Source organism: Mus caroli, chromosome 11, assembly GCF_900094665.2.
Source record: "Mus caroli chromosome 11, CAROLI_EIJ_v1.1, whole genome shotgun sequence".
NCBI classification, from domain to species: Eukaryota; Metazoa; Chordata; class Mammalia; order Rodentia; family Muridae; genus Mus; species Mus caroli.
The window spans coordinates 71,452,931-71,471,066 of NC_034580.1; the positions used below are offsets into that span (position 1 = coordinate 71,452,931).

At 49.1% G+C, this 18,136-nt stretch overlaps 1 protein-coding gene and 1 pseudogene across 3 annotated transcripts in view; one reads left to right on the top strand and one right to left on the bottom strand.

Annotated features, from left to right (window-relative positions):
• Abr (ABR activator of RhoGEF and GTPase) overlaps positions 1-18,136 on the bottom strand; it is a 196,143-nt gene that overhangs the window by 90,281 nt on the left and 87,726 nt on the right. For all 3 annotated transcript variants that reach the window (XM_021175886.2, XM_021175889.2, XM_021175887.2), the window contains exon 2: positions 2,417-2,601. In XM_021175886.2, the coding sequence (XP_021031545.2) occupies positions 2,417-2,601 (185 nt within the window). The remainder of the gene's footprint in view (positions 1-2,416; positions 2,602-18,136) is intronic.
• On the top strand, positions 7,947-8,550 carry LOC110304460 (annotated as a pseudogene).

The window sequence follows — 18,136 nt, forward strand, 5'->3', positions numbered from 1 at the left end:
TNCGCACCACGATGTACAACGTCCACAAGCAGACCACTTGCTTTATGGTTTCTAACACATAAACCAAATTTTGACCTCCTTCCTAGGTACAACTTGGCTGCATGTTTGGGCGTGGAAAGTTTAGCTGACAGGCTGTGCCAAAAGCTAGATATCTGAATATCTAGAACAATTGTCTGATTTGGTTCAAAAGTCCCCTCTGTTCCCAAGTTCCTTAACAGGAAGCCTGGCAGAGGAAAAGACTGCCTAGCCAAATGAGCACAGCCAAGTAGCAGGAACGCGCGCGCGCGCCTGCGCGCGCGCGCGCACACACACACACACACACACACACACACACACACACCAATCCATATATACACAGCCACAGGCAGACAGACACATACCCCAAGCCATATATACACAGCAACAGACAGACAGACAGACGGACGGACGGACGGACACACACACACACACACCTTTTATAAAAACAAAACCAGATCATCACAAGAACTGAGGGTTTGCACAATCCAGGCATCCCATTACAAATAGCAATACTTGTAGAGTCCACTAGGTGGGGCCAGTAACCCAACAGAAAGAGGAGAAAGGTAGCTAGCTCCAGGAAGGCAGGGGTTATAGCTTGGGGAGGCAGCTGGGGCAGGCAGCATCCTGCAGCTAGAATTGCCTCAACCATTCCCAACTGGCATCAATACTCCCTCTACCTATCAATGGTGTGAAAATCAGTACTGAGAGCCCTAAGTACTTCAGTTGACTGTTTTCTGTAAATATTTAACATTTCAAAATCTTCCATTCAAGTTATTCCCTTCTGACCATCAAGAACAATGGTACAAAGTGAAGCCGCTAGCCAAAGCTGAGAACCCCAAGCAGGGATACAGCCCTGCAATACATAGAACATGGGCAGGATTTCTCACCAGGAAACCCAAATACCTAGGGATAAATACTCCTGCAAGGTAGTCACGAGGAAGGAGGGAAAGGGAGACAAGAGGTCGAGGAGCTTGCAGAAACTGCATGGAGAGTCCACGGGCACCATCCTAAACCCGTTTACAGAGGGGTATAGGCTAAGTCCCTAGGAGAGATCTGAGCCCCATTGACCTACAACCAGAAGGCAATGATGGAGAACCAGAGTTCTCTCTTCCTTTTTGCTCCTGGTTGGCCTGAGTCCAGGTCCCAGAACAACCGCTCCTCCACTGATTCAGACACCCTGCCTCTACATGGCCAAAATGGCTGTCTCTAATCCACCACCCCCCCTTAGGGCAAAAGCACCCAAGAATGTTAGCTGTGGGGGAGCCTGAAGCTGGCCAACACCTACATCCATCCCCTCCACCTCCTACCTGCCCCCCACCATCCCTTCTCAAACTTGCACCACCTGGCAGCGTTGAGCTCTGCCTGGGCCTCTGTTGCTATGGCAACAATGTGGCTTCCCCCAAGTGGGATGCTGGTTGCCAAGGCCCTTGTTGCCAAAGGCTATAGCAGCCACCCCAGTGTGTGAAGAGGGGGTGAGAGCCTGCAGAGGGTGGGAAGGAACAGGGGTTCTTCCAAATGGTAGAGTCCAGGCAGCCTCCAGGTGGGTGGGGGTATTAGGCCCTAGAGAAGGGGAATGCACACAGTGCATAGCATCTCTGATGCTCTCCCGGGGGCTTCAGAGAGAGGAAAGAGAACCCCCCAAAACACACCTAGACAAGCTGGACCAAAAAGACCTGTGAAACTGAGTTCCCTCCACCAACACAAATGGCTCTGATTCTTTTCCCCAACTCCAGAAAAGAGCCCCAAGGAATCTCTGCCTGGATTGCTCTTGTATTTCAGATGCGTACATTCACGAGCTGGGCCGAGCGCTTGATCCCTGTCACTGGGAACAGCACTAATTCTGAGTACTCCAATCCTCCACACACTCCGATCTCCCTGCCCTATCAAGACCTGAGAAGGCAGCTCCTGCCTCTCCTGGCAGCAGGGAAGTTAGGTACCCAGGCTTGTTCTTTTCCTGTGGAACAGAGCAGGGCTGGAGGCCCACATCCTGGGGAACACTTCAGAAACATAATGTTTTATCCCATAGGGAGCTTGAAGCCAGTACTGGCTTTGTGGGGACATTTGTTGTCCCATAGGTCATGTGTACCCAGCCAGGTACAGATAGAAAAGCCTGGTCCTTCCAGAGCCCCCCTCCCCATCCTATTGAGAGACTCAGGTGACTGGAAGGGAGTGAGAGCATCCAGGAAGCAGAGAAACAAACAGCTGGCAGAGCAGGGAACAGGTGAGGGGCAGCAGAGCGCAGCAGGTAGTGGAAGAGAAGCCAAATGACAGGCGTCAGAAGTCCAGACCCACTCTCCCCAAGCCTCACTGCTGACACTGTCCTACGCAGACCCCGGGGCCACTTCTTGCACACGGCGTACTATCTCCCCTCCCCAGAAGAGAAAACAGGAGTACCTACCCCAGGTGCCAATCCCTCAGGTGGGGTGGGCGAGACGCTGTCCCCACCACCCTGGCTGCGGGCGCTGAGCTGGGGCGACATGGTGGGTGACTCGTCGATGTACGGCATGGTCTCCGAGCCCTCGGGGGGCCCCTTCTGCTCCTCATGCCCCTCTGCGTCGTAGTCCTCCGCACCGTAGCTGAAGTCTGAGACAAGGAACAAGAAAGGCCACTGAGAGTCTTCCACCAGGGCTGCCAGGGACTGGTAGCGCAGTGGGCGCCGGCGGCGGCCCCCGGCTGCCATGGCCCCCGCTGCACCATGCACCCTGGGCCAGGGCAGGGGCTGTACAGCCAGGCTTGGGGAGGGGGGTGGGAGCTCCAGCAGGCACAGGCTCTGCTGAGTCCGTCAGAGGCTGCTGGGAGTCGGGGAGGAGCGGTTCTGCTGTCTCCACCCGCCTAATAGCATGTCAGCTGCGTATGTGGGGCTGTGTTTCCTTTGCCTCCTGCCTAATTCCACATCTAAAAATTAACAGTGGGAGCGGGAGGCAGGACGATTCCAACTCCTCTCTCTGAGTCACCATTTTGCTTTTTATAGGGAATAGGAGGTGGGGGCGGGCCAAGCGATGTCACTTCCTCGGTCCCTCCTCCTTGGGTACCATTGTACACTGAGCTCAATCCGTAGGGGGTGAACAGGGCAGGTTTTGGGTAGAGAGGGCCCAGAAAGTGGGCCCTAGGAGGCCCTCGGTCCTCTGAATGCGGCCCTGCATGCAGGACAGAGCCTAAGGCAGGCAGGCGTGGGAGAGAGGGTTGTGCCCAGGCCTGGAAGGGACTTGGTGAGCAGCAGGCTCCTCAAAAGCCAGCATTTATGTCTATAATTCCAACACAGCTTCCTCCAGAGCAGGCAGGAGGGAAGGTACCGGGAAGTAAAGCCATATTAACCCCTCAGTGTTCCTAGCACCACACCAGGGCCAGTGCCCACACAGACACCCTCCTGGGGGCAGTTAGGGAAGGCCACCATAGAACAGAGTGGTACACCTCTAGATTTTGCCAAGAGTTATAGAACAGCCTCACTAAGCCCCAGGCATCATTCTTAGCCAGCGACTGGCCGGGAGAGCTGGGTGTTGCTGTTTCCAACATGTCAGAGTACAGGTTACAGCAAGCAAGGTGGAAGGTTCTTCTGTCTTGAGCCTTGGTTCTGGGAGGGAATCATCATTGAGGAGAGGCCAGGGATACAGCTTCTGGAAGGCCAGAAGGAGCTGGTACCACAGAGGAATGCCAAGAATGAAAACCCTGGGAACAGGGGACTTGCTGAAAACAGTCATATGGCTCCTGAACCTTGGCAAGGCCTAGTTTTGGGATTGTGGCCAGTATGTTATAGGAGCCTGGCTGAGTCTGTTCCATTATCTGCTCAGACATCACTTCCTCCAGGATGTTTCCGGGGAACCCAGTTTATAGTACCAACAGCACTTGGCCTCTTGATGTTATAGCAGGCTCTTGGGAAGCTGGGGTGGCAGCCTGAATAAATGAAGGGATGCACCGTCCACCTCAGGCAGGTCCCAGTGAGTCAAGCTCTCTGTGGAGGCCCTGGCTCCTCCTTCTCTGTCACAACACATGGGCCCACAGGCAGCCAGAAGCCTGAGAATGGTGTCACCAGGTCACTGGGGCGCCAGGCCATGGCTACACTCAGTCCAATCTGTCTGTTGGCAGTTGATAGCCTCCCCTGGGCTCTCGGCACCTGCTACTGCTGACTTCCTCTCCCAGGGCTCAGCTGATGCCCATTAAACTGTCTGGGGACACGGGCTGTGTTTCCTCAGGAAAGGCATATGCATGAAGAGTCACAGACCTCTCTACTCTTCCAGGGGCTCTGGGTCTCCCTGGTCATGCTGAAGCTAAGGGTGTGGAGTAATGAATTATGGTGGACCTTGTCTTAGCTAACTTCTAGACTGATCTGTATCATGCATTACAGAAATGAACGTACTACCCAAAGGCATGGTTCACAGAAGACCAAAAGGGAAGATGGCTTGGCTTGCCTCTAATGCAATTTCCTTGCATCTCTCACAGGAAAGGAAGGTCTCTGCCAGCCTTTCCCCTGGTGTGCACTCCATCTAAGCACCTCTCCAAAGCAGTTCTCACAGATGAGGTCCCTGAGCCTCACACATCTGCCTCAGACCGCGGGGAGGCTCTAACCTGGGTCTAAGTCTTTGAGGCCTGTCCTGTCCCTTCTGAATCTCACTCCAAAGAAATACCAGCACCGTGCCTTTGGCCCTCCTCATGGGACATGTTAGCCAATGAGGGGAGCACAGGGTACAGATATGAGGACTGGCAGAGCGCCCCCTGCCAGCATTCCTAGGTAGTTCCTTTCTTGTTCCTGCTGGGAGTCTGGAACAGTTCTACTGGGAGAAGAGATACAGAAAAGGAAGGAGAGAGCAACCCTCTAGGAAAGGTTGAAAAGGAGCCCCACTGGGCACAGACAGGCTTTAGTCCATGAAGGCCTCAGATGGGAACACTAAGTGGATGTGGCCAGGAGGTGAGGAGGTGATGGCAGTGGGCACAGGGCAACTTCCGGGCCAATGGGATCATTCCTTATCTTAGCAGGGATCTGAGGTACACAGACGCATTCACCAGAATTTACCAACTCTTAGTACTGTTAAGCTTTATGCAGTTCATCAAATACTGAACTCTTGTTAATGATATGCCAGCCTGAAGGAGAATTGTCTGCAATATAAAATAGAAGAAGGAATGGCATGGGGAGACACATAGATGTAGAAGGGAGTCACCATGGGAAAGTGGTCATTATAGACTCTAGCTAACAGTAAGTGGACTGTTCAGTGTGCCATAGATACTCTCAAATATTCTCCATGTCTGATGATAGTTCTCATAATAAAAAGATGGGGGTGGGGATAGTGTTGTCTGGGCTTTGTGTTTTCTCTCTCTCTCTCTCCTCTCTCTCTCTCTCTCTCTCCTCCCTTCCTCCCTCCCTCCATCCCCCCCTCCCTCCATCCACAGAGAGGTCTGGGCAGCATATCTGTCTCTGATTATTTCTTTCCTGGACACACACATCTTCCAGTCCCTATTTTTTTAAAACCCGTGTTTAGTTCAGATGACAGGAGACTTCCAAATCTCTCCAGACTCCTCCTTCCCACTCTCAATGAAACCTCCTCAAATCCCCATCTTGCCAATTTTCTCCCCAGAACAGCTAAGCTACAACCCAACTGAAGACCCCACAGTTCCCCGCTAACTTCAATGGTACAACCAGCCTAAATTTATCAGCTGAAGAATCTCTGCATGGGCTTGTCTCTTCCTGCCCAGGAGTGTCAGATCATCTCCAGACTCCTTCAGTTGTCTGAATAATAGATAGCCAAAGAGTCTAATCTTAAGCCCTGGTACCTATAAGTAGGAAATTATTTGTAAAAAAAAAAAAAGATACTTGAAGATGCCATCAAGTTGAGGATCTCAAAATAAAATCATCTTGGATGAAAACCCATAGGTGCTGAATCCTGTCAAGTCCTTAGGAACCAGAAGGGAAGATACAGAGAAGGTCCCGAGAACATGAGCAGCACTGGGAGAAGCAAACAAGAATTTGACCCCCGAAGTCTGAAGTGCTTCCCAGCAGGCCTTGGTCTGGGGCCTGTAATTTCCAGAGTGAGAGACAGCTTTTTGTGGCTTTAAGCCACCAACTTTTATGATAATGTATATGGCAAGGAAGCCCCACCCCACCCCACCCCACCCCACTGCATCTGTTGCTCTGGTGCCTGAGCTCCTCTCCTCAGCCCTTTGTCCATCAGTGAGACCCTCCTTAACATGGCTTTGAGGAAAGCCAGCTAGCTGTACCCTCTCCTATGTGTTCCTCACATGACACCCAGATAAAGCACTTTACAAGCTGGTGAGAAAAAGATAATTATGTCGTATTCTAATGAGCAAGAGAAAGAAGAAGACAACTTAAAGTAGAAGAGCAAATGGCCAGAGATACGCTTTTTAAAGGTTAACCTCACTACAATCAAAGAAAATGCAAACCACTTTCCCTTTCCCCTTGGTGCAATTTTCCTATCAAGTTAATAAGAACATAAAAATAATGGTAGGCTTCTTGTCTAGGATGCGTGAGGCCCCGAGGGTGAAGGCCAGCACCACAAAATGATAGTATTAATTAATAAAGCCCAAAGCGGTAAAGGACATTCTCAGAGCCCCTGGAAGGTGTATTTATTTAACTACCACAGCCTTGCTCAGTTTATCTGGTAAATGGTACAAGAAATTAATCACCACAGCATAATTCAAAACTGTGCCCTAAGATAATAATGTGCAATTAGTTATAAATTTTCATGGAAACATATTTGCATAAGGTTGGAGAGTTGGCTCAGTGGTTAAGAGTGCTGACTGCTCTTCCAGAGGGCCTGGGTTTGATTCCTGGCAACCACATGGTGGCTCACAACCATTCCAGTTCCAGGGATCTGACACCTTCTTCTGGCCTCTGTAGGCACCAGGCATGCGCATGGTACACAGACATACATGCAGACAAAACATCCTTACAAGGCCAAGTATGGGGGCATATACCTTTAATCTCCACATTCAGGAGACAGAGGCAGGTGGATTTCTATGAGTTCCAGGTTAGCCTGGTCTACATAATAAGTTCTAGAACAGTCAGAACAAATAGTGAGACCTTGTCTGAAAAAAAAAAAAACCAAAAAACAAGAAAACATAAACAGGGCTGGTGAGATGGCTCAGCGGTTAAGAGCACCGACTGCTCTCCCGAAGGTCCTGAGTTCAAATCCCAGCAACCACATGGTGGCTCACAACCACCTGTAATGAGATCTGATGCCCTCTTCTGGGGTGTCTGAAGACAGCTACAGTGTACAGTGTACTTACATATAACAATAAATAAATCTTAAATAAAATTTAAAAAAAAAAAGAAAACATAAACAAAAACCCCCAAACCAACCAAAACCCACACCCATACAAGTAAAATTTGAAAATTATTTAAAATAGACTTTCAAGGATATTTATGTTTGCAAAATTATATTTAAAACAATCTGAATGATTAAGCATAGGGAACTCGATGAATATAAGTGAAAGAGGAGATTAGCATAGTAGTATGCTTGAGGGAAAAAACCACAAAGATCTGGACACACAAAGAAGCTGGGGACGGCTCACATCCATAATACTAGCACTTGGAAGGCAGGAGAATTGTGAGTTCAAGGTCAGCCTGGGCTACAGAGTAAACCCTGTACCCCACCCACCTACCCCTAAAAGAACAAAGCAAAAGCAAACTAAAAGGGGAAAAAAACATTACAGCACCCATCATTTAGAAACATGAAAGGAGTTAACTGTGGTGTCTCTACTCCCAGACAGTAGCAAACGCTGCTGGTTTTCTATCTTGTATCATCGCCTCTTCCCTGTTGGTTTTCTATCTAGTATCATCGCCTCTTCCCTGTTTGCATCAGTTTGGTTTCATATGAAACCGAAACATACCTTGTCCTCAAAAAGATGTCTACTTTCCCTGCCTCTCTTGTAAGTGACTGCTAGGTCTTTCCGGACCTGGCCGAGCAGGAGGCGCCATCATGGGTGTTGACATTCATCACAACAAGGACTGAAAGGTTCGGCGCAAGGAGCCCAAGAGCCAGGACATCTACCTACGGCTGCTTGTCAAGCTGTACAAGTTTCTGGCCAGACAGACCAACTCCACCTTCAATCAGGTTGTGCTGAAGAGGTTGTTCATGAGCCGAACCAACCGGCCATCTCTGTCCCTGTCCTGCATGATCCGAAAGATGAAGCTTCCTGGCCGGGAGAACAAGACTGCTGTGGTTGTGGGGACGGTCACAGATGATGTGCGGACTCTGGAAGTTCCCAAGTTGAAGGTGTGTGCACTGTGGGTGAGCAGCCAGGCCTGGAGTCGCATCCTCAAGGCTGGGGTTAAGATCCTCACCTTTGACCAGCTGGCCCTGGAGTCTCCCAAGGGCCGGGGCACTGTGCTCCTGTCTGATCCTCGGAAGGGCGGAGAGGTGTACCAACATTTTGGCAAGGCCCCAGGAGCCCCACACAGCCATACCAAACCCTATGTCCATTCCAAGGGTCGGAAATTTGAGTACACCAGAGGCCGAAGGGCCAGCCGAGGCTACAAAAACTAACCCTGGATCTTACTGTTAATAAAAAAAGCATTGGATGTTGAAAATAAAATAAAATATAAAAAAAGAAGTGACTGCTAAATACCATCCTGGCCAGTGAGATTCTGAAAGGCCTCTGGCTTGATTTGGTTACTTGCCATGAACTTGGCTGTGATGACAGGAGCTACAACAGCCATTCTGCTGCTGGGAGGAAAAAGTGAAAAGCGAGCAAAGATATCTGTGTGAGCCGTGAGCTACGGAGCCAACCGAAACCAGTACGCCTCGTTTCCTGAGAAGTAGGAAATAAAAGCCCTAGCAGATCAGGTTCCTGCCACGTGTAATGCAAGCCATTTCTAAGTAATACCCTTACATCCCAGTAAAGGAAGCCAGTCTAGCACGCGATAAAACTTCCCAGGCACGGTGAAGCAGAGAAGGGGGGTGAGGGGACCAAACATTCCAGGGATTATCACTTTCTAAGAGCAAGGGATGGAGAAGACAGACTCCATCCATCGTCTTTGAGTTTTCAGCCTTTGTACCTAGCACCAGGTAGCCACTTCTGGGCAGATACTTGGCTGAGTGGACAGTGGACAGGGAGAGCAAGCGCCAGGCCTGCAGGGTCTCCACTGGATGATACGTGTGAAGCACTTAGCACGTACTAAGCACCCAATAAATCTTAGCTGCTATTGTTGATATTATTAATTAACTCTTGAACGATGTGTGGGTGCCTGCCAGGCGGGTGGGGGCCGGGAGCAGAGTTCTAGGCAAGGAGGAGGCTTGGCAATGGCGCAAGTATGAGAAACAGCAGGGCCCCTTACGGGTCTATAAATAGCCACCATGGCTGGAACACTGAGTGAGCGAGGAGGTGAAGGGAACAGCACGACAGAAGGGGGCACAGACTAGATCCTGAGTCAAGCTGGAGGGTGGTCAGGACTTGGAGCTCTGCTGAGTCAGCTTGCTAGCCCAGAGACCCCTGCCATGGGGGCACGGAACACAGCTACCTCTCAGCAGTTCCTCCTGACATGCTCGTGAGTGTCACACGCAGGCATAATCCTGTGTCACCCAGAGAAGACATCACCGGTGAATGTGGGGTGCTGATGAAGCCAGTATACTGAGAGCAGCCAGATGACAGGCCCTCGAACACAAATCCAAGCAATGAAGAGAAGTGGCCGGTAAGAGGCGAGTTCAAACCAACATGCCTTATTAGTCCTCGTTCCTACTACCTCAGGTGCCCAAATGGCAGATCAGTGTTCAAGACAATCTTGTCTTGAAGCTGGCCTGAACCAAAGACCAACAGGCATAGCTGGACAGACACAACGAGGGCCCCAAGCTCCAAGCAGATGCTGATACAAGGCCTGGGGTCCTCTCTTCCTCTTCTGCAGAGTCTGAAGAACCTACAGGTACAGGAGGATATCATTCCAGGTGGAGAGTGGTCCTGACATCCCAGCACGGGTGACATCAAGGCTAACTATAAGTAGGTCATTTTCTACCTGGGAAGCAATGGGGGTGTGGTGGGGGCAGAGAAGAAGCACAGAGGAAAGCACAGGCCTAACCATCAATCTGACGAAAGCAACATCAAGTCTGTCTGAGACCTGTCCTGCTGGCCCCAGGAGCTTCTGTGACCAACACTTATACACTGTGGTTCACAACTGTGCCACACCGGACATGTTACTTCATTTCATCTGCAAAGGTCCATCTTGCAGATACTAGGTAGAACAAAAGCAGCCAGATATGAAAGCACACAATATAGGACGTTGTCACACACAGTTTAAGAACAAGTGAAACCCAGGGCTGGAAACAGGCAGTGTGCTGACTGGGACAGGCATGAGCAAACTTTCAAGGGTGATGGGAACATTCCCTAGCTTGATCGGCTTATATAAAGAGACGTGGAAATGTTTTCTCAGTTGAATACCCAAGTTTGGTATACTTTATAAAAGTATGGTTTTGGGGCTGGAGAGATGGCTCAGCAGTTAAGAGCACTGACTGCTCTTCCAAAGGTCCTGAGTTCAAATCCCAACATGATAGTTCAGAACCATCTGTAATAGGATCCCCTGCTCTCTTCTGGTGTGTCTGAAGACAGCTACAGTGTGCTCATATATATTAAATAAATAAATAAATAAATAAATAAATAAATAAATAAGGGAGGGAGGGAGGGAGAGAGAGAGAGAGAGAGAGAGAGAGAGAGAGAGAAAGGAAGGAAGGAAGGAAGGAAGGAAGGAAGGAAGGAAGGAAGGAAGGAAGGAAGGAAGGAAGGAAGGTTGGTTTTCTTGTTTGGTTGCATAGCTGGCTTGGCTTTTGTTTTGTTTATTTGTTTAAGACAAGGTCTTGCTATGGGTTTCAGGCTAAACTTTAATTCATTCTGTAGCATATGCTGGCTCTGAACTCATAGTGATCCTCCTGTCTCATACTCCTGAGTGCTAGGAGTATAGATGTACACCGCCACACCCGGCACATAAAAGGCTTTAAGAAGACCTGGGCAATGTGACATGCAGTCTATAATGTCAGCATGCAGGAGACAGGGCATTACTCAGAGTTCAAGGCCTGCTTGGGTTACATAAGGCCTGTCTCAAAAGGGAAAAAGTTATGGCTGGGTTGCAGCTGCATAAACCTTTAATCCCAGCCCCAGAGAGACAAAGGCAGGAAGATCTCTTTAAGTTCAAGGCCAGTCTGCTCCACAGAGTGAGCTCCAGGACAGCTAGGGCTATACAGAGAAACCCTGTCTTGAAAAACCAAAATAATAATAAAAAATTGTTATATATTAATTATATGTAATTATATATAGTATATAATATATAAAGATATAATTATATGTAATATTATATATAAATATATATCATATAATATGGTAATAATTATTAGTATTAAGGAAAAACGTTTTAGGAACTTAATTACATAAATTGTACCACTTGCATTTAAAATTGAGGCAATAACAGCATAGAGAGTTTAAAGTTGTCCAAGGTTGAGGGTCTAGGTAGAAAGCCAGACTGAACATGGTCATTTAACGCCGGGACCAATGTTGTTCCACCATGTGATCTGGACATACAATGACACAAAAAACCGTGCAGGAGACTGCTGGAGGATGCCTAAGCATGAAAGGAACGGTGTTGAGAAGGAACGGCGGAAGTATGGTCCCCATGCTGAGCCGCTATCAGTGATGAAGGACAGCACTGGTAAGTGGACTGACCTAAGGCTGTGGTCCAGGGGCATCAGGCTGTGGAGAGACCAGCGCATTGTACTCTCCAGTCAATTCCAGTCAGTAACAGGGAACCACTAAAGCCAAAAGAGCAAAGTAAGCCAATTAAATCAGAGGGGCCGATGTGATACGGAGCTTAGTCCTCCTGTGGATGCCAAGGGTGGTACCAGTTAATAAGAGAACAACAGACTGGATGTGGAAGGTATTATACAAAGTGCAGCCAGGAAGGAGATCCTCTGGCTTGGATGATTGAAGGTGCCATTGACAGATAGGGACAGATCATGGGGTTCAGGTGTAGCAGGAGTAGGATGAAAGCAAGCAAGGTCCTACCCAGAGAACTTTAATCTACAATTGTTCTAAAGATGCAGAGCCAGACCCTGGGCCACAGAACCAATGAGAAGATGCTCAGCTGCTCTTCTGTGCATACCACGGGAGCCAGAGTGACAGTAGCAGGATGGTACACCACACATGGACCTGACATAAGGCAGAGAATCCTAGTCTCCCATTGCATTACATAGAACAGCTGCAACAGCTAGGCTGTGTGTCAGAGACTGAGATGGAAGCTAGGCTGAAACCACAATGTTCCATGGCCCAGGATCAGTCCTCACCTCTGACCCATGCTCTGGGGAGGAACAAACTTAGAACCCGAGAAGCAACAGGCACCAACTCTCACCTACCATCCAGAGGAAAGGTACTTGGATCGAGGCATCATCGAAGCTCATCCCTAACTCATGGTAGCATTCAGGGTGGTGAACACTGTTCCTTCTATTTGGCTTCCAGGAATTGTTCTATAGGTGGTTACTCCTTACCCAATACTACCTCAGCACGGGGCACAATGCTCTTGCCTCTTCAGCCCATGACTTGGGACTTAGACTTCTCCCAACTTGTCTCCTCATCATCCAGTCTCCTACTCTGAAATATCTTCTACATACTGATGACTCTCGGCCCACGTCTCCCTCCTTTGCAAAGACGGTGCCTGTCTGCTCAAGTTCAATGTCTACGAAGCATCCCAATGTATAAATGTCTAACCAAAGTGCCACACCCACTCACCTAGTGGTATCACTCTCCTGTCAATCATCCCGACTCTCTTACACCCACACCACTCCAGAAATTCCTGTTGGCTCTACCTGTGGAACAGTCACCTCTCAGTATTACTCTAGTCTGGGTGACATATATTCTCAGAAAAACGTCCCCTGGATGGATCTCCCTACTCCTGCCCTTCCCCCTACAGAGCATCCCACTCTTCTCTCTCTCTCTCTCTCTCTCTCTCTCTCAATCTCTCAATCTCTCTCTCTCTCTCAGTTCAGTGCCGAGGATTAAGCCCAGGGCCTTATTCATGCTGGTTATCTGTTTATCCTAGAGCTATATAGACAGACTAGCCCTACCTGGTCCCAGCAATTCATTCTTGTTTTGTTTTTTGTTCTGTGACAGGGTCTCACACTACATCTCAGGCTGGCCTAGAATCCCAGCAAGCCACCATCTCAGTCAGCCTCCTGAGTGCTAGAATTGCAGGTGTGAGCCACCATGTCTTGTATGTCACCAATTTTCCAAAGTGAACTCTTGGTGACATCTAAGACCTTTCATTTGCTCCATGGCCAACTCCCCACCTTCAAATCTTTGTGGGGCAGCTCCACCAGGCAAGCTGTTTAAAACAAGAAGTAACCACCCCATGTGGCCAATGTCACATACTCCAGCTTCTAACGTATTAGATCACTTACTCCGAGGTTCTTAACTAGTCCTTGTCTCCTCTTGATGAGGAGGTAAATTTCCAAAGGACATGCATTCTTTTTTTTGGGGGGGTGGGGTTTGAGACAGGTTTCTCTGTGTAGCCCTGGCTGTCATGGAACTCACTCTGTAGACCAGGCTGGCCTAGAACTCAGAAATCTGCCTGCCCCTGCTTCCCTAGTGCTGAGATTAAAGGCGCGTGCCACCACTGCCCAACAGGACATGCATTCTTATACATTTTATTCCCTGTTACATCTCCAGTGTTTCTAATACTACCACAGCACATGCTGAATCCATGAATGAATGAATGAATGAATGATCAAAAAAAAAAAAAAGGGTGAGAATCCTCATAATCCCAGCATGGTGAAAGATCTGACCTTACTGACATTTCTAGTCTATTCAGATGTGGGAAACAACATCAGTACCCAGGATGTCTTGAGAACAGGTGTCAGCAGCCTACAGGTCAGGGAAAGAAGGTAGAAACAGAACGGATGAGGTTGGACTCTACACATCACTCTAAATGAAGAAGGAGGGCATGAGCAGAGAAAAGAAGGCACCCAAGTCCAAGAAGGGGCAGTTGAGGACTAAAAAGAATGGTGAATGGCTGTCATGAAAGCCACATGAAGTTGAAATCTAGAGAGTAAGAGCTGTATAGGTCCAGAAGAGAATCAAGATGGAGCTGTGCCCTGGTTTAGGAATAGGGTTGGGGGTGGGGGGGAGCACCAGGGATTCTGGAAGAGCACATTTTGAGGGGGGAAGCAAAGGCCAAATTCATCAGCAAGAAGAACGAGGAGATGGTGCAGGAGTGTGACTCCTCCACAAAAAGACCAGGAGACATTCTGTGCGGAGGGCGGGTGAACTAAAGCAGAGACAAAGGCTACCTTGCTGCCCACGCCAAGGGAGCAGGGCACAGAGTTGTTGAGGCAGGGGCTGCCAGAGGTGCTAGACCATTCCTCCTGCTGAGTGAGGCAGCCGTTTCCCAGTCCCGAAACTAGACAGCACAACAGAGGTCTAGGATGTCAGAACCAGTGGTTACATCTGGGCTGGTCACCACTCTGAGACCAGGATGCCTGGAGGTGGCAGGGGATAAAGAGGACTGTTGGGAAGGAGTTACTTACTCAGCAGCCCACAATCCCCTGCATCACACTGCTCCAGATGGATAGTGTCTTCTGGATGTCTGCACTGTCCTCCAAACACAGGGCTTGCTTCTGAGTCCCAGTGAGGAGTGGACTTCTGTCCATAGCCTCCTGAGAGCAAGCACAGCCCCGTGGGTATCCAGAGCTCATTCCTACCATCTGCTCTGAGACTGACAGTCTTTATAGGACCCTCAAGTCATGAGCAAGCGTAAGTTCCAGAGTCTCCTGTCCCCCTCTGCTATTGGCTTGTCCCTGGCTCCCTCCACCCTTATGGAAAGCCAGTTCCCACCGCACACAGATGATCCAGTGTCTTCTTCCCCATGCCAAAGCTGAGCTGACACAAGGCTGGGAGCCTGGCTTTAAACACCAGATGTAGATCACCAGCTGGTTGGCTTTTGGTTTCTTTGAGTCACAGCCTGAGTTTGAGTTTTTCCGCTGTAAGATAAGGACAGTGCCTACACAACAGTGTCTGTCAGAACGACATTAAAGAACTTGGCGTGGTAAACAGGCAGAGTAGAGGCGGAGGTGGTACCCAGGGAACACAGAAGAGTAGAGGGCAGGTACTTCAGAGTCCAGAGGACCTATGCTGATTGACGTGACACCACTTGGAGCCCTTGGTCATAGCCTAACATCAAGATGAGGGGTTCTCTTGGCACAAGTCACCTCCTCTCATCACCTTTTGCCCATAAACAAAGAGGGGGCTGGCTGGGACAACATAGTGGTCAAGGGCATGAGCTATGGACCAGTTCTATCAGACACCAGTTCTATCCTCAATATTCCTACTTACCAGCCACAAGACCTCAGACAAGCTACTTAACTGTGCAAAGCCTCAGTTTCCCCATCTGTAAAATAGGAGGTTAACAATATCTGTACTTCATGAGCTTCGGTTTTCTCATCCTTTTCCTCTCAAGACAGGGTTTCATGTGATCTCCTTCTATGTAGCTGAGAACAACTTTAAGCCCCTCTGATCCTCCTGCCTTCACTTTCTGAGTTCTAGAATTACAGGTATGCACCACCTCAATCTACTTACAGGGTGGTGGGGGCTGAGCCCCGGGGATGCACTCTTATCAACTGAGGAGTTATTTTATATGTATGTGCATTCTGCCTACATGAATGTATGTGCACCTCGAATATGCCCGGTACCCGTGGAGGTCAGGAGAGATTGTTGGATTACTCTAAAACTAGAGTTTCAGATGTCTGTGAGCCACCATGTGGGTGCTAGGAATTGAATCCAGGTCCTCTGTGAGAGCAACAGTGCTCTTCTTTCCACAACCCCTAAGGTTTTTTAAAGGGCACTTTCACCAGTGTGTGTGTGTGTGTGTGTGTATGTGTGTGTGTGTGTGTGTGTGTGTGTNTGTGTGTGTGTGTGTGTGTGTGTGTGTGTGTGTGTGTGTGTGTGTGAATACATACACAGCTCCTTTTTTCTCTTGAGAAAGGGCCTCATGTAACTCAGGCTGGCCTCAAACAGCTACATAGCCAAGACTGGCTTTGAACTCCTGATCCTTCTGCCTCCATGATTGTAAGTGGTGGGGTTCTAGGTGTACACCAGTAAACCCAATGCCCGACAAGTTTTCATGGACTTGTTATAAAGTTTCCAGACTTCCTCAGCTACTTCCACAGTAACAGGTCCAGACCTCTCCAGCAACATCCCAGCCCCCACACCCCAGTGTCCTTAGAGATGGGCCCAGCAGATTAACATAGAGGTCACCTGCCCTGGAGTTCCCTAAGGTGCTTTGACTCAGGCCTGCATCTCACTTGGGTGCCTCTCTGCTCTGGTAATGGGAGACCCCAGCGTGCTGGACTTCTGCAGAATAAAACACTCTTTGCATTTCAGTCCAGGGTGTCATTCTTCCGTGAACCACAGACTCTTACACGGAGTTTTGGTGGAACTGACAAGCATCTTAGCAGCTGTCACAGCACCTTCTGTCAGTTGCAGTAATCACACTCTGACAAGTAGCCTCAGCACGGAGGAAGGCACCAAAGACCTCTGGGGTTCACATGCTGAGTTTTTTAAGACTTAAGTTCTCAACTTCACACACGATGGAAGCTCCTGGTGACCAGCTCCCACCCCGGAGATCTGAACTGAGTTCATGTAGGTCGCATCAGGGCTATTAACACTACCCCAACCCTGTGCAATTCTACATCTGAGAAATGCAGAAATCTACCAATTTAAGATAAGAACTCAGTTCAAAGCCTAATGGAGCTCAGACTCTGAAGCAGCCCTGCAACACAGTCAGCAGCAAGCCATCGTCTCCCTAAGCACTGGGAAGGCTGCTGGCAAGAAACAGGGCTTGCTGGAACTCTTAGGGGATCCAGAGTTTGCCTGGGGATAGAGAAGGAGGCAGGGTATAGAAAGAGCTTTGTTTTCTTCTGATCTGATTGTATACAGTGAACAGGCCTGGAGCATAGCCCATGGCTCCTTCACCCAGGTCCCTTGAGTCAGCATACAGCAATTGTCTATAGCACAGAATGGCTCCTTTACCTTCATCCAATCACTAAGTCAGCACAGGGATAGCTGGTCACCTGGACAATGGCACGTGGCAGCTCACTGCTTGGTGTGTGGCTAATGTCACCAGGAGTTCTCCATTCTGGCTCCACCCCCACTGCTGGAAACAGACTCAAGGCCCTCTGTGGGAGTGCAGCAGGACCTCTTTGGTTGCCATGGAGATGGGGATCTGATCATCCACCTCCAGGATTCCTCTGAGAAGGGAGGCAACAGACCATGGTCAATTGGAGAAGGCCAGGGCTCCCAAGTCGGAGACAAAAGAAATCTCATGTCTTGATATAAGGACAGAAGTGTACCGACTTGCTCAGGCTCTGGGGTTGGACAGAAATGCTGACTGGGATCAGCATCACTTCCAGTGTACACAGCAACCCTACAGCCAGGAGCTCATTTCATCCTTGAAAGTTAGGCAGGCTGTCAAGAGTACTACGACTCCCTGCATTACCCACCCCTTTGTACATAAATGGGGCATAAACCGGGGCTGAAAGAAATTCCACCTGTCAACCAGGGCCATCAGGTAATAAAACAACTGAGCCCAACTTAAAGCCTGCTCTTTGAACCAAGTCTGATTGCTTTTTATGCTGATATAATTTTCTCCTTAGGCAAACTAAAATTCCCAAATTCTCTGAACTATACCCGTGTCTCTGTGTATGTCCACACAGGCGGGTACCCATGCAGGTGTACCTCTACCCTCCTCCACCTTATTCCCTTGAGACAGGGTCTCTCACTGAAACTAGAGCTAACTATTTTTCTGCTAGACTGTCCACAAAGCCCTTGAGATTCCCCTGTCTCTAATCCCCACCCCCACCGCTGCCATGCTAGGGTCACAGGGGTGTGCAGGGACTCCTGGCTTTTCACAGGGATGCTAGGGATCAAACTCAGTTCCTCAGGCTTATGTGTCAAGTACTCTTATCCCACTGAGCCATCTCAGTTCCTATATCCCTTTTGTAGAGGCAGGATCTCATGATATAGCTCAAACTGGCCTTGATTTTTATGATCATCCTGCTCCTGCCTGCTGAGTGCTGAGATTATAGGCATGCAGCATCACACCTGACCAAGACAAAGGATAACAACCACCCTACTTACTCTGTAG